The 16,470-nt window shown below is 41.7% G+C and overlaps 1 protein-coding gene across 2 annotated transcripts in view; it reads left to right on the forward strand.

The window, feature by feature from the left end:
* DAAM2 (dishevelled associated activator of morphogenesis 2) overlaps positions 1-16,470 on the forward strand; it is a 167,830-nt gene that overhangs the window by 115,624 nt on the left and 35,736 nt on the right. For both annotated transcript variants that reach the window (XM_057429989.1, XM_057429990.1), the window contains exons 9-15: positions 1,882-1,948; positions 2,866-2,983; positions 4,250-4,388; positions 5,815-5,873; positions 6,270-6,454; positions 7,414-7,731; positions 14,388-14,495. In XM_057429989.1, the coding sequence (XP_057285972.1) occupies positions 1,882-1,948; positions 2,866-2,983; positions 4,250-4,388; positions 5,815-5,873; positions 6,270-6,454; positions 7,414-7,731; positions 14,388-14,495 (994 nt within the window). The remainder of the gene's footprint in view (positions 1-1,881; positions 1,949-2,865; positions 2,984-4,249; positions 4,389-5,814; positions 5,874-6,269; positions 6,455-7,413; positions 7,732-14,387; positions 14,496-16,470) is intronic.

Consider the following 16,470-nt stretch of genomic DNA (forward strand, 5'->3'; position numbering starts at 1 on the left):
AAAAATACATTAAAAATTTTCTTTTTTTTTTTCTTGTAGCAAAACTTGTAACAAAAGCCAGTTCTGGTAGGAGGGAGGGAAGGCAGTAGTTAATTGACTTCACTGAGACTGAGTATGTGTGGTTATATTATATATGTGCATATATATATTATATGCACAGGTTTTGAGTTTCCATGTTTTTTCTTTAAGCTCAGTCTTTTTTGTGATCTAGTTGTATCACAACCTCCAAACAGCATCACTAGCACGACTATGAGAGAAGGTGGGTAAAGGGGTAGAGATGCCAAGGGGGCAAGCGAGAAAAGTAAGGAGCATCTTCAAACAGCTCTGCAACTGCACAAAACCTAACACCTGCGTCAAAGCAATCCCAGGCACAGCTACAGGTTGGGAAGAGAAGAGATTCAGAGCAGCCCTGTGGAGAAGGACTTGGGGGTGCTGGTCAATGAGAAAATGAACATGAGCCGGTTTCAGTGTGAGCTCGCAGCCCAGAAAGCCAACCGTATCCTGGGCTGCATCAAAAGGAGCGTGACCAGCAGGTTGAAGGAGGTGATCCTGCCCCACTACTCTGCTCTTGTGAGACCTCACCTGGAGTATTGTGTGCAGTTCTGGTGTCCTCAACATAAAAAGGACATGGAACTCTTGAAACAAGTCCAGAGAAGGGGCACAAGGATCAGGGGGCTGGAGCACGTCCCGTATGAAGACAGGCTGAAAAAGTTGGGGCTGTTCAGCCTGGGGAAGAGAAGGCTGTGTGGAGACCTCATAGCAGCCTTCCAGTATCTGAAGGGGGCCTATAGGGATGCTGGGGATGGACTCTTCATTAGGGACTGTAGTGACAGGACAAGGGGTAACGGGTTAAAACTTAAACAGGGGAAGTTTAGATTGGATATAAGGACGAAATTCTGTTCTGTAAGGTTGGTGAGCCACTGGAATGGGTTGCCCAGCGAAGTTGTGAATGCTTCATCCCTGGCAGTGTTCAAGGCCAGGTTGGACAGATCGTTGGGTGACATGGTTTATTGTGAGGTGTCCCTGCCCATGGCAGGAGGGTTGGAACTAGATGATCTTAAGGTCCGTTCAAACCCTAAGTGTTCTATGATTCTATGTTACTTTTGATCTACAACATAATAACCAAGAAGACAATCTGTCCTATAGGCAATCTGTGTTCCTTCTGTCTGTAACCAGGAGGTGCTTAGGGGCATGTTTGGATCTTACACGTTAGTCATGAGAATAACAGTGGTCTGAGACTACCCCAGATGCCTGGATTACACAGTTTATATGCCAAGTCTGTATACAGGGGGATGTGCCACAGCCTTTCTCCACATCATCTTCTGTGCTCTAGTCTCGGTGTAAGAGAAATCCAGTTGCCATGGTCTTTCACCAGGACCCCAGATCCCACAAAGGCATGCTGCTGTGCTCATCAATAGGCAGATGTAGACAATTATGAGCTCTGCTGTTCAACTAATCCATTGAATGCATCTCTGCTCCACCATGTGAAAGAAACAACTTGTTAGTGGTCTAATATTCGGTGAACAAGTATGGCATGGACTTCTTAGAAATCTATTGTCACTGCAGGCACAGCATTCACCACATATAGAATATCCCTTTCCTGTTCTAGGTTTACTTTCAGCAGCCTTACCTCAACACAGTGACCTAGCACAAGGGTTAAAGAGCATGTATAACTCAGCCAGCCATTCCTTCTGGCTTGTCGCTGACCCCCCTGAGTTGCCTTGCATACGTGTCTCAGCACTTCATGTGAGAAGTGCTTGCTAATTTCCAGGTGTTCTAACTGGAAACGTGGTGTTGCTTCTTCTGTAGTGACGTGCTTAGTTTAGTCTGAATTGTGCTATTGGCAGGTTTTGTTTGGTTTGTTTTTCTGTTTTCTTTTAGGCACTTAGATTTCTTTGAGATGGTCAGAAATGAAGATGACCTGGAACTTGCCAAGCGGTTTGACCTGGTAAGTTTTTCTCTGGAGTACCTGAACTTGCCAAAATTGAACCTCCACTTTGGATGCTTAGAGCAACTTCCCTTTGTGTTCCCTGAAAACAGTGATTGACTTTGGTACTGAGAGTGGCTGGTGCTTTTGTTTTAATTGTTTCTCATTTAACAAATAGCGGGTTTGTGATGTGTGAATAATGATCACAGGGCTTCTGCCAACTGTCTTTGACAAAGACTTCTTTCTTTTGTTTGGCTGAAGGTTCAGAAGTGCAGAGGGTCTCAGCCCTGCTCTCATGTTCTCAGTCCTGATGATCCAGGTGCATTCTAGATTCAGAAATCTCCTTTACAGGACTACGGGTGAAGCTTGGGCTCTTCTCTGATAACTCTTCCCAAGATTACAGGAAACTCTCCTGAAGACTGTCATCTCAGAGCCTGGGGAGAGGATCAATATTTTAGATGGGGTTGATTTTAAACACAAGCCTAAAACAAGGGTGGTTTCCACAACCTCTAGCAACAATAAGAGGCTGTAGGGTCTAGAATAGTTAGATTCCTTTTTCTTCATGACCAGTTCTGGCCATACACAGTACAGTGCAACTAGCCCTTTTCTGCTCAGCTTTTACAATTTGTGTCAGCACTTTCTATGACCCAAATGTTTTACTTGCTGCAGAACAGTTCTTCGTGGCTTTGCCTACCTCCTACCTTTGTAACCCTTTACTTTGGGGATCTTTTCCATACTGGAGTGGTGATGGCAATGATGGTCTCAAAGACACGTATGCCTGCTCCTCACTGGAACTTGTAGCTGGACACTGCAGGAGGCTCTGCAGAGGTCCAGTCACTGTAAATTTGCCTGTGTCTATGTTGATCAGATCTTTCACAGTCAGGCTTTCACTATGCATGGTTTTTCTCTTATTCTTTCATTACCTTCTCTTACTTCAGATCCACATTGATACAAAAAGTGCCTCTCAGATGTTTGAGTTGATCAAGAAGAGATTGAAGCACACAGATGCCTATCCCTATTTGTTATCCATCCTCCAGCACTGTTTGCAGTTGCCATGTGAGTACATAACAGTTTTCCAGAGCAAGGGATGTTGAAGAACTAGGTGAAGCTTTGGTGTAAGTACAGGGTCAGAGATACCAGAACACACATCGCCCCTGTCTTTCACTCAGAACTTGGCAGTGGCAAAGGGCCATGGTATCTTACACTGACTCCATCCAGTAGATTTTTGTAGCAATACTTAAAGCAGCAGCTTGACCTCTCTGCACTTGTAAATAAAATGAAGTAGCTGAGACATCCCAGTTGGTCACTGACAGAGCTTGTAATGATTTTAAATTAGAAGTCTTAAAAAAGAAAGAGCTCTTGTGCTGTGAAGCAGGGAATTCCCAGAAATAGATACCATTTTGAATATTAACAAAATGCAGTGAGGAATGTTTCTGGTGAAACAACGCAGTACTGAAAGCTGTTCTGTCACTGGGAAATTCCACAGTTAAGTCTTCAGGCTTCTGCCTCATGGCAGTGCATCAGTGGAGGGCTTCTGAACTGTAACTGAAAAAAGAAGTTGGTATTTGTTTTCAACAGAAGTGATAGGAATCTTTTTGTTAACTGTAATAAAATAATTCAGTTATGCTTCCAGAGTGTAGCAGCTGATCAAAGGCATACCAAGATCACTAAAGAACTGCCTGCCTTGGTCCTGTTAGGTATCAGGTGCTGATCTTTATTACAGCTGTACTTGAGCAGTCAAACTGTTTTAAAGAATCTAAAGGTCTAGGTTGTGCAACTCAGGGAGCTTAGATGAACTTTGTTTCTCTGGCTCCATGGGATCAGTCTCTTTGGTTCAATCTCTGCTTTCTCTCTGCACTTTTTGGTCATGTTTGTATAAAATTCTCATGCCATTTGAGTTTCACTGACCTTCAGATAACCAAGCGTGCAGTAGAACACCTGACTGTTTTTACAGTGCTCAGCCCCAGTGTTACCTTGGTACCAAAAAAACCCCCAACATCAAGCCTCAGAAAATACTGAGTAACAGCTATCACAAAGAAGTCTCTTTGACTTGCAAGTTTGAGTTAATCTGTCAAATGGTTGCACAGCCCGAATGTGCAAATCAGGTGTGGAGTTGCTTATGCCTGTTATGTGTTGTTCCAGTATGCCAGGGGTTTGTAAATAATCTGCTAGCAACAGTTTGGGATTTGGCTTTGTGTTCTAACACTACTACATACAGGATTGAGATGGAAGGTGGAAAGGAAGGAATGCCAGTCTGTTGGCAGGTGTGTGCATTTTGGCATAGAAATGAAAGTTCTCATGAGTTGGTCTCTTTCCATGCAGATAAGAGGAATGCAGGAAACTTCCAGCAATGGCAGCTGTTGGACAGAATACTACAACAAATTGTTCTTCAGGATGAGCGAGGAGAAGATCCAGACATAGCTCCACTGGAAAACTTCAATGTCAAAAATATCATTAAAATGTAAGCTGCGTAATTATTGTTTATTTCTGTGTTGCAGGTATATGATAAATATGCAGGTGCTTAGGAAATATAATACCTGAGGAGCTTCTTATTTTAACTTATAGCTCCTCATTGGCTTGTTAGCATTCTAGTTGCCTTTGAATGACAACTAGATAGCATTTTCTAGTGGCTTCTAATTTTTATTATACTAAGCTGGTTAGAAGAGCAGAAGAAATACCCATGATTTTATAGCAAGGCTTCCTCATGTACCTTTTTCTATTCAGAATGTTGATGACAGCTTTCATTGATATTCACAAAAAAAAAAAAAAGTGATCATCTCTATTTAGATCTCATTCCTCACTAATGAGCACATGGTTTAGAAAGATTTCAAACAGAGGAAAGCAGCCTCCACCTAGCACACAAAACCTTTTACCTCTTCATGAAATGTCTGTGTGCTCTTACCCACAGACTTGGCTAAGGGCATTATAATTATTTTTTCCTATAGGATGCATCATTTGAGAAGTCTAGCTACATGAGCTGGCTCTTATTTCAACTTCCTTGTTTTTCAATCCTTTTTTAGCCAAACTTTTGGACTCTTTATTCCATCCATATGCCTTTGCAGGTAATTCCTGGCCCATTACCCTTCTGAATTATCCATTGAAAAGAGCATTTTATAGAACATAAGCCACATATGAAACCAAATTCTCCTGTACTAAAATTCTTACAGTCCCTCCTGTTACAGGCATAAGCCAAAATCAAAAGTGATTTTTTTGTCATGGAAAAATACACTGGTGTTGATCTCTTTCTGTCTATCTGGATATCAGACTTTACTGTAGACCTCGTGCCTGATCTTCCCTTTCTGCTTTTATGGCTACTCCTCATTCTGCATATCTAATCAATCTCCAGCATGCCCTGCATATTTTCTGTCAGTAATAGGAAATAGTAATGTGAAATGCTCATATCTCAAGATATTGCCTTGTTAGTGGTATTTTTCCCCAATAGATATGCATCCTCTCTCCTTATAAGAAAGGAAAAAGAGAACCACAGAAAGCAAAAAAAAAAGATGGCCATATGGTCTTGTATTAAGGGTGAGGTAATTTGTAACCCACAGCAGCTATGATTATTTTAGTGATGACTTCTCTCTTTCAAGATAAGTAGACTTGGCACTTTGAGGGCTTTACCTGAAACACAGGAATGTATCAGGATTTTTTTCACCAGGCATTTGTTTATCCCTTTTCAGCACCTGGAGCAACAAGCCATCACATTTATATTAGTTGTTGGCTACAATAACGATCAGGATCTGGAACCAGACTGACCACTTTTATGATCCTGTATAAATATATAAATTCACCAGGTTGCCTTTTGCTGATCGCTGTATAGAGTGGCCACTTGCCTTTTGGCCTGGGTAGCTCAGAACAGGATTAAATTATCTGATATCATCTTTCAGGCTGGTGAATGAAAATGAAGTCAAGCAGTGGAGGGACCAGGCAGAGAAGTTTCGGAAAGGTGAGTGCGTCCTCTGTGCTTGGGGAGGCCAAAGAGGAGGGAAGATGCCAATTCCATCACAGAGCAGCAGAGCTGGACACAGCTTTTCCTTTTGTGGACAAACCCTGCTTTATTCCCTCGAATAATTGTGTGTTATGGTGGTCAGTTTATGTGTTTCATAGGATGGAGCTTCTCTCAATCCACACGTAAAGTGATTTGACACTCCAGGTGAAACTTAGGCATCGCTGTTTTGATCACTGAAGATCACTGTCAAGACGGACTGTTTTCTTTTTCTTACTCTCATACATCCTCAATTGAACTGACAGATTTGTCAGCTTTATTTCAGCATAAATTGCATCTCTCTGGGGACTCTTCATGTGCTGTACTTCATCATCCCCACTTGCCTGTTCCTCCTAGACCATGCCGAGCTGATGAGCAGGTTAGAGAAGAAGGAGCGGGAATGTGAGACAAAGACCCAGGAGAAAGATGAAATGATGAAGACACTGAACAAAATGAAGGACAAGCTGCAGAAGGAATCATTGGAGCTGCGCCAAACTCGGGACCAGATGAATGACCTGGTGGCTCAACTTAATGAGTTCTCGGTATGAGACTGTGACTTTTCCCATCCTTGTTTAAGGCCTGCTAACTAATGAATGACAAACAAAAGCACATTATGAGTTAAATACTTTCTATGATCAGTACAGAGAGAGTCTGTCTAGCCAGCTCCAAAGATGAGTACTTAAGAAGCTGCTTGACTTTTACCTGAGACTGAAATCCCTGGGGTGGTGGTATAGAATGGATAATGCATGGGCTGTCCCATTTGTTCTCCTCAGCCACCTTCCTAGCAGAAGCTACTGAGGCACATGTGTCCTCCTTCAGCCATAATTTTTACTGTTGAGTGGGGTGGCCCTGATTTTTATTTCAGTGCAATAGAGATAAACCTCCCAGACACAAAAGTAAATTTAGTGAAGGATTCAGTGAAGACTGTCATGTTCCAACAGTATCTGTACTGCCTCGGAGCCCTGCAGAAGTGACATTTGCAGCTGCTTCCTCCTGCTTGGTGCTCCTTCCATCCCTGCAGTGTGCCTGAGCCTCAACTTGCCAGGACACAGCCCTGAGAAGTTAGACACTGCAGAAAGCAGACTCATTCCCTCTTCCCTTCTCCCACTTTGTATTAGTGGGGCCTAATGACAGGCATTCTGTATTTCAAACCCTAAAGTTTAAAACCCAGGAGTTCAAAAGTTCATAAGACCGAACTTTTCTTTTTATTCATACATAAGGAGAAAATAATACTTTTTGGCTTTTGATAGCTTTCTGTTTCTCTGAGCCATTTATGGTCCCTTTTTTCAAGCTCTTCTCCATAACTTCAAGGGCTTGAAACTTTCTCTTAAACGAAAGCTGAGATTCCTCCCTTTATTGCCTGACTTTGAGTGCAGGAGGCTTTAAAGAAAACATCAAATATTTTGAGTCTCATAACAAAATCATATCAGCTGGCAACATGGAGTTACTGTGCCTTTTAAATGGTTTGCTTTCTTTTTCTATGTGTTTTTTTGTTTTCCAGCAAGGAAGCAGCATTTCCTTCCCACCCCCACCTCCACCCCCTCCAGGTGGCCCATTAGCTTTGTCCTCTTCTCACATGTCTGAGAATCTGCCACCACTGCCACCTCCTCTGCCTTTCTCTAGTTGTCCCCCTCCTCCTGCTCCACCACCCCCTCCAGGAGGACCTCCTCCTCCACCAGGAGCACCACCTTTCTTCAGCATGGGAATTCCACCTCCTTCAACAACCACCTTCAGCAGCAGTGGCACCAGCCTGAAGAAGAAATCTGTCCCACAGCCTTCGCACCCACTGAAGTCATTCAACTGGGCTAAGCTGAGTGAGGTAAGACATTGCAGCAATTAATTTCCTAAGTATAACTCAGTGTTCATTAATGCCATGAAGTGCAACGTGACAGAAGCAAGGGATATTGTGACTTTCTGCGGGCTGAGGTCAGTAGGAGACAGTAACTGTCTTGAGGGAGTCCCCAGTGCAGCACATATCCTGTGATGACCAAGGTTCTGGTTAGGTTGAGCTGCAGTAGATCTGGGCATGCTATCAGTTAGGCAAAGCTGTAGTGGAACTGAATATGTAAGCCAGAGCTAGACATCTCCAGGACTGGTGTGCCAGAGCTGCCTTCACTTGTGTGTCAGGGAAAAGGGTGGACAGAGCCAGTGTGGACAAAGCATGGTGAGAACCAGCTCCAGAAACAGCTCCCCTTGTGGGAGCTGTCACCAGGGAGAGAAAGGTAGCCACTTTTTCATGGCCACAGAGGAGGCTGCTCTTCTTGCATGGTTACAACTCCGTCTCTTGGTGATAAAACTCCACATAGGCAATAAAAATGGAGAACTTGGTTTCTTCTGTTGCATTCTTTTTCTGCTACCTTGGTTGCCTCTCCTTTCCCTCCACTTCTTTCTCTTCCTTCACTCTCTCTGACTTCTCTGTGCCCTTCCCCCCCCACCCCCGCCTTGTCTTTAGGTCTAAATTTTTTTTTAAACTGATTTAGAAAGGAAAAAAAGTGTCTGTGTTGAGTTTGGATGGCTTCCTAGAAACTCAGGTTCTCTTTTAGACTGAAACTCACCCAGGGCCCTACTCCAGCATTTGGAATGAGTGTCCAGGGACCTCTGGAATGCTGCAAAAATTCTCTCTCCCCCTCTCTCCTTTTCTTTAAAATAAAGTGAAATAAAATATTTGCTGCACCTTCTGTGCTTCTCTGTCAAGGACACATCGGGGGTGTGGCAGAGAATGTAAGGACGGGGATTTATTTTCCTTTGTAGAACATGTGACTTAGTGCTCTGAAGAAAAGAAATAATAACTAATACATGTATATATATGAATGCATATGAAAAAGAGAGAGTCACAGGTGTTTCTGTTTAGTGTACAGTAACTGTAGGCTTATCCTGCCCTCTGGTTGGGAGTGAAGGCAGCTGTGCTAATAAAATTGAAGACCTGGGTGGTGAGGTGGGTAAAAGATGCTATTTTGAGGAAGGCAAACTAGGTGGAAAAAGAGGGCATAAGAGGGTGGGGCTTCATTTTTAAGTGTTTGCCAGTGTTTTGACCTGGTAAGGTCTCTGCAAAACTGCAGAGGTTGTGTTGCAGACACAAATGGCTTTACTTGTTATTTGGGTTGCACTGGCTGCTGGAGGAGGATATACCTTTTGGTCATCTTCAGCAGTTACCCTAGATTCCTGCTTCAGTAACAGGCACTTTCTGTTCACATGCCTATGAATCCTCTGAATGCAATGTCACAAGTGGGTCACATGGCCTCATCTTGCTTTTCATTGCCTTTGTGGCACTTCCATGGTGTTCTCCTGAACTGTCAAAGTAGCCATACTTGAATAAATGAATGAATGCTCACAACAAGCACACTGGCTGGGATTCTCTCTCCTAAGGTTTCTTCCAGTAAGTGAAGATGATGTCAGGACTTGAGCAGTCCATATGAGAGCAAATCCCTTTCTGTCCATGCAGCCTGTCTCAAGAGAGTGAGAGAAAACCAACAAGAGGCTGAATGTGATGAACAGAGATGGCCGAGAGAGATATGTCTGCAATATACTTTCTCAGTACGGAGTCAAGGCTGTTCTCCAGAGCAATTCATATGACACCTTTTTTCCCAATGCTAATACTGTCTTTGGAGTGAGAGGGCTGAGCTGTTGGGTGTTAGGAAAATGACCAAATATTTTCAAACTCTTGGCAGTTGACAGTAACAGATTGTTCACAGTTCCCATGGGCACCATGAAAAAAGGTTTGACTGGAAAGTATTCATTCTTCTAATAAGGAAGCTCCAACAACCTGCTAATTTCCTTTGAAAATTACTAGCTTTGATGTGAGCTGATGATCAGCGGCAAAGCCATTTAGACGCATGGATGGGCTGAGTTATGATGAAGCCCTTCCACATCACAGCTCCATTCATACAGTGTCGTAGCATCATCTGTGAATTCCATTCATAAGCGCTTCAGTAGTGCTGGTGCCAAGGTTCTCTGTTTTTTTAAGAAAAAAGGTACTGCAGTGTAACCACTGTAATGTCCTGGAAAGATTCCTTTCTTTGTTTCTGGAAAGCAAGTGGAGTTTGCTCTCTCACTCTGCATTTTACACAACACCCAAGGTCAAATAGGGACCAGACACTTACAGTTAATCCAAATGATGGACTCGTTTCAAGCACACTGGAAGTATTAATATTTAATAATGAGTATTAATAATTATCTCTTTAATAAATATAAACATATTGATTTGGAGCTATCAGAGTAAATCAAGTCAACCTTCAACTGCACTGCTTGTTATCTCATGCCTGGAGGAGCAGCTTCCCATTACAAGTCAGGCTGCTAATGTCTAGTCAGTAGTCTGAAAGGGGCTTTCTTTAGCCAGCCGTAAATAGATCTGGCTGAAATTGCTTCACAAGAAGCAATTCTACATACTATGTAGGATTAAGAAACAGACCAAACCAAATAAACAAAAAACACGCAACAAAACATCACCAGAACAAAAAAACTCCAACAATCACGTAAATAGAAAATGTTCATTTTGAAACTACTTTAAAAACAAAACAAAACAAAAACCTATATTTCTGTAATGTTATTGATGATTCTGATTTCTGGAACTTTCTTCTTAAAAGCAGCCAGAGTATCATGGCAAACGATGAAAAACTGCTGCCAGCGATTCAGAATGAATGGAAAAATTTCTACAAAATCTCAGTGTGAAGCTACTCATAACATCTTTTGTGGTGCCTCTTCTTACAGTGAGATGAAAGAGCTGTCTCAATTAACAAACATGCCAGAAATACAATTTTTGCTCCAAGTGGACTTTTCTTACACTGAGGAAAGGATCTGATATCAAGAGAGAAATTTGAAAAGCACTTTCTGTTTATATCCCTTTTTCAGATTCATACTGGAATTATTAATTAAAATTTTAAGATGCTTCATTTTTTGATGATTAATATTGTGGAAATATAACCTACTAATAAGTAGGGTTGCCTGCTCCAGTATTCACAGGACACTCAGTTTCTGTGGTTTATCTGGGTCTGCAGGACAAACAATAGGCTTTCCTAAAGTACAGTAAGTTTTCACTCATGCTGTGAGGTTATTGAGGCATGATGAACTTTAGTGTCTTGCAGAGTATCACTGTTTATCTTTCAGGATAAATAAAATCATCTGTTAGATATAGCAGAGGGCAGCTTCATGTGATTTGTAGCTCCATAAAACACTGTCATTCTCTAATCTTGGTAGGTCTCAGCAAGTTGGGCTTCCACAAAGGCGATCCCCTGGTGATGTTCAAGGCCAGGTTGGATGGAGTTTGGGGTGACATGGTTTAGTGTGAGGTATCCCTGCCCATGGCAGGGGGTTGGAACTAGATGATCTTAAGGTCCTTTCCAACCTTAATTATTCTATGATTCTATGATTCTGTGAAATGACAAAGCTGCAGCAGCTACAGTGAGCCAGGATATTAAACGTAACATACCGAAAACCTCAGTTGAGTTTATCAGCTCAGCCTGATTGAGCAAATGCCTTGTCAATACTTGATCTGACAATAAGAGAATGTTTCCTTACCTAGTACATACCACCATTTTGCTACAGGACACTGGGAAATGTGGTTCATAGGATTTGCTTCCCAAAGGGGGGCAAGGGTTCGCAAAGCAGAGGAACTACAGATCTTGGAAGACTTGTAGAATGAATAAATGAATAACTTTTTTATCTTTTTTCATTAGGAGACAGAAAAAAGGAAAGAATAAATAAATTATTTACTTTATTTTTAAATTATTAGTTAGGGACCATAAATATTTTTTGTGATGCTGAGGGAATCCTTTACCATAGCAGCCACATTACGCAAGTCTGTTTCTCTTAAAATGTTCAGTCCCCCTGGCTGATGACAAGGAACTATCAGCCAGTTAATCCATAATGGAGTAGCAAGAGCTCAGTGTAGGAAATTATCTTTCAGCAGCATAAAAGTTTTAAAGGGAAGAGCTTAAGTAGAAATAGAAAGGACAGCTCCATTGCAGATGTTTTGTGTAACAAAGGTTGTTTATACCTCTGCCTCCCTTGTTTGTTCTTTGTATTAGCCCATTTGGGTTTTAAGCGCTCAAATTGGGTTGATTGGGTTGAAGTTCTGTTTGTGCACACCACTGCAATAGCTGCTGCTCTGGAATTTGTCTTTCCCTACAAGTAGCATATAAACTATCCTCTACAGGGCCAGATTCAACCTGGGTCATAAAATGAATCTGAATTGAGAATAATTTTCGTTTCCTTGGGTTCTTCTTTCTCTGGTAAAGTATGGATGAGAACTACTCTCCACAATCCTGTTGTAAGTCTTGAAACTGCCTGTTCTGGCACCTCTGCAATTCATTCAGACTAACCCATTATGTAGCACGTTTTCACTGGTTTTGCCATTTGTGAGGAAACTTCACTCCCGTGAGGGATTTATAGCTGGACAAGTAAATGGCAAGACTCTCATGAGTAGCTGTCTCCTGAGTCACATCCAGCCTTCTGCCAAACACAGAGTGTAGTTTTTGGCATCCTCAGGGCTCTAGCCTGATGATGATTCTAAGGACTGCTCCTTCATGTCCCCTGACTCCTGTCAAGAAATATTATTTCCATTTCAGTGTTTGATGGGACAACCTGAAACAGTGAGCCACTCAGAGAACTGCTCCGCTGTTCAAATACATCCCTCAGGATTTATAATTAAAGGTTTATAAAGCCAGCCTGGAAAATGTATGTGAATGAACACTCTGCCTGGATGTTTCTGGCTAAGATTGGCACTAGAGTCCAGGGTTAGGATAAAATGAAAATTAACTTTGTCTCCTATTCCTTTGGCTGAGATGAGCCTCCCAAGCTCGTTCATCCTATTACAGTCACAGGGTCATGATGTTTTTCCTGCTGTGGAAAGAAAATCCACACTTACTGCAAGGAACAATACAATGATACTGGTGAGACTGTTCAGGGATAGGTGCTGTTCCCATCTAGTGTATGTTCTCACTGCACATGGCAGTGCAGCACTGCAAACAGCCATCTTTCCCCTCAGGCGCTCAGGCTGCTTCTGGAGAGAGGGTGTTGGTTTTCCACCACAGTTTCTCCCCTGCCAGGAATTTCCTCCAGAACACTTCACACTTCTATTTCCCCCTCATTTCATCCTCCCATCAGTTTTTTTTCCTTGCTCCTTGAGTTTTGTGGCTTAGCACATTTCCCTGATTCCTTTGATGACTGTGAATAGGAAGTAAAGCCTGTTCCTAATTAGTTCTGATAATTAAGTGTTAACACACTTTGCTGTGTAGGTACAAGTCAGGTACTCCAGAGCTGGAACCTGCGTGAGGATTTCATTGCTATTGCTTGCTATCCCTTGGCTTTCTCTGCATCAGTGTTTTGCTGGCTTTTCATCTCCTGAGGTTTGCTTAGGTCTTTTTACAATCCTTTCTGTCCATTTCGTTTTTTTTTTTAAATCAATACCTTCCTTATTTTTCCAGTTAATAAAGTGCAATAAATGTACACTTCATTAACTACACGAACTGAAAGACAGGGTTGTCAAGTCTGAAGGGCAGCTTTTCCTTTTCTAAATCAGTAATCGCCCAAAGCTTGTCCCACACAACATGCATCTTAACAGTCAGTAGGGAGGAGAAGGTAGTTCAATTTTTGAGTTCTCTTTGTCAGCAAGGACATCTGTCCTGAGAATATCAGCAGGACATCCTAAGGCCTTCTCCTAGTTTAGGATGACTGCTGATTAGCTAATTTGTGTACTGCAAGGGCTTATTTGGTCCAGGGTTGGTGGACAGCAAAGTTGAAGGACTGTCTGTCTCCCTCCATGCTAGAATTCCCTGGCATTCAGGATAACATATCACCTGGGCTGTGACCATTTCCAGTTACTGTGGATAATGCTCTTTCAGAGATCTGGATCTAGTTTGTGTCTATGGGAGTCAGCAAAGAGCTCGTGTAGACAGGGGAGATCATTTAATAAGAAATAATTAGACTTCAAAGTCTCAGGGCCTTAAAAGTAAAATAAAATAAAATCTTAAACTACTTTCATAGGCAGGCAGGATGAAAACCACACACCCTTTGGGCTTTAAAACAGAACCTGCAAAATTTGTAGAAGGGAAGATGTGTCTGGGGTTTGTCATGCATCATTGCCCTTTCTAAGCTTCTTTCTCATAATGATAACACTTCCTTCAGTGTGACCACAATGATTGTCATAGACAGATAGACTCTCTTGAAAGGGAATGTACTGTGGGATCATGGATATTGCATGATATGTGGTCTGCTAGTCTTGGAATGTGCCCTTTCTTCAGAGGTTTGCTGTGATGAAAAATACAAAATACTGAGTATGTTTAAAATTTAAAAAAAAAAAAAAAAAAAAGACACCACTATTTTTTTTCTCCTTTGACTCTTGAAACAAAATGTGCCCTCTAAAATGACAGGAGTATTACATAGGAATATGGCCAGTGACCAGGTGAGAATAAGCTGTCCAAATGGGATTGGATGTTCTTAGCTTTTGCTGTCTCATTGAAATATGACCTTTTCCTTCAGGACAGGATCCATGGCACAATCTGGAATGAGATTGATGATTTAAAAGCATTCAAGGTGCTGGATCTAGAAGATTTTGAAAAGATGTTCTCCGCATATCAGAGACACCAGGTAGGGGTGAACTCGTGCACAACTTGTCTTCCATGAATTTCTAGAGGAGGAAAGAACATGTGACAGTGGTCTGCGTCCTTGTCCACCTGCAGTCAGGCTGCATCATTTGCTGCTGTGCCACTGTTCAAAAAAAATCACAAAAGAACTGGGAAGGACATATAGGGCAGAGCATAACCTGTTATCAACATACTTCATGCTAACGGGCAGCTCTCAGAGACAACAGCTCCCAACAGATAATGCTCTATTTGATCTTAGCAGCCCCTGGCTTCCAAAAGCTCCTGAGTTTTACGTTCATGCCTGATACCTATCTTTCTATTTCTCTCATTCATCCAGAGAAAAAAATCTGTAGCTGCCCAAGTACTGAGCAAGGTGACTGAGTTCTCTGCCTTTGGCTTTGTCTATTTTTATTCAAACAGCCAACTGACCCTGCTGGCTAAGTGACAGAAACTGTCTAAATTACAAATTATAACACAAACAGCATATTTAAAAGCAGTCATTTATTAGAATGTCTTTTCCCTCCTCCTCTTTTTCTTGGAAAGCAAATCACCTTCAATCTGTCTGTCTCCGTTGAATGAGATTTAGCAGGAGAGGGATTGTACTTTCACACTCTGAACTCCCCCAGCTTTCCTTTGCTTTTGGAATATGTTTGGAGAAATCAGTCTTTCATAATCTGCAGAATTGGGTCATTGCTCTGAAGTTTTAGGAAAAGACACAGACATGATTGCTATAAGCAGCCTTTATGATTAAGTATTAATGATGAATGTGATGATAACTACTTTGCTAACTTATTCAGTACCTTAAAATTAACAAATATCTTGCCATTGGGCTTTTCATCTGTTCCCTTCTCTCTCTCATTTTTCTATTTAATCCAATAAGCATAATTAATAACTCTTTGGATTTACTAGCTCACAGCCACATAGATAAGCATCCCAACTTGAACTGTGAAGAATGCGATGTTGCCAGTTGCATGAGAGATTTCATTTCTCATTTTGCTCCTACAAATAGCTCCTGCCATTTCAGTGGGTCCCTCTTTCTTCCTGAAACAGAACTTAGTTCTCAGAGGGAAGAAAAGCACATGAAACTTCAGTGCTGTTACAAGGACAGATTTAGACCCTGTGCCAACAGCTTAGCTTAGCTATGGTGGTGATCTGTCATTTGTCTTTCAAGTAGCCAGACTGTCATCTGTGCGTGTGAGTAGCCACTGCAGCATCAAGTTGCCATTCCAGTGTTTCAGCTGCAAAGAATGCAGCTTCTTCACTAGAAGCTTTGCTTCCTTTGGGCTCCAAAATCCAAAGCCAAAGCTGTCCTTGTCTGCTGACTGTCAGTTGGAATCATAATATTTATGGCAGCTTTACCAGTCACTGACAAACAGCCTGGCCTGTTCAACTGTAAGCTAACTTGACCCTTATCCCTACCCACTGGAATGGAGCCATCATCTTGGAGTGACCTCCATGTGTCTCAGAACAGTTCTCTTCCATCCTCATTGAACACATTTTATGACAGTGGCTCCAGACACTAGAGTATCACTTATTTAAGCTATTCATATTTTTGTGTAGTTAAGTATATTGCTGCCCTTCCATCTTCTGTTAAGGATTTTGTTGGTTTGGATTTTTTGGTGGGTTTTGTCATGTGTATGTCTTCTCTCCCCCGCTTCAGTATTCCATTATTATTACTTTACATGATAATTTATTTTTCATCCATACTCCATGTGAAGAGGATTCCAATCAACAAGCCCTTATCAATTTTCTTTATTTTTACTTTTTAAGGGAGAGGACACCAAAATTGCTTTTGAATCAAAAGCTAATCAGAACTTCTGCAGTTGGTTCACACTTTATCTTTTCTCCTTTTTTTTTTTTTTTTTTTGGATATACTCCATTCTGGCCAAGTATGTGTTTACCCTGGGTTTGTGAATTTTATACTTCATCTAAATGTCTGTAAAGAAAAATGTCAGTGCAAAGCCCTGATCTTTTGCTTT

The sequence above is a fragment of the Pezoporus wallicus genome, unplaced genomic scaffold, assembly GCF_028554395.1.
Source record: "Pezoporus wallicus isolate ANWC-B61680 ecotype Strahan unplaced genomic scaffold, APGP_CSIRO_Pwel_v1 contig_5353, whole genome shotgun sequence".
Classification (NCBI taxonomy): Eukaryota; Metazoa; Chordata; class Aves; order Psittaciformes; family Psittacidae; genus Pezoporus; species Pezoporus wallicus.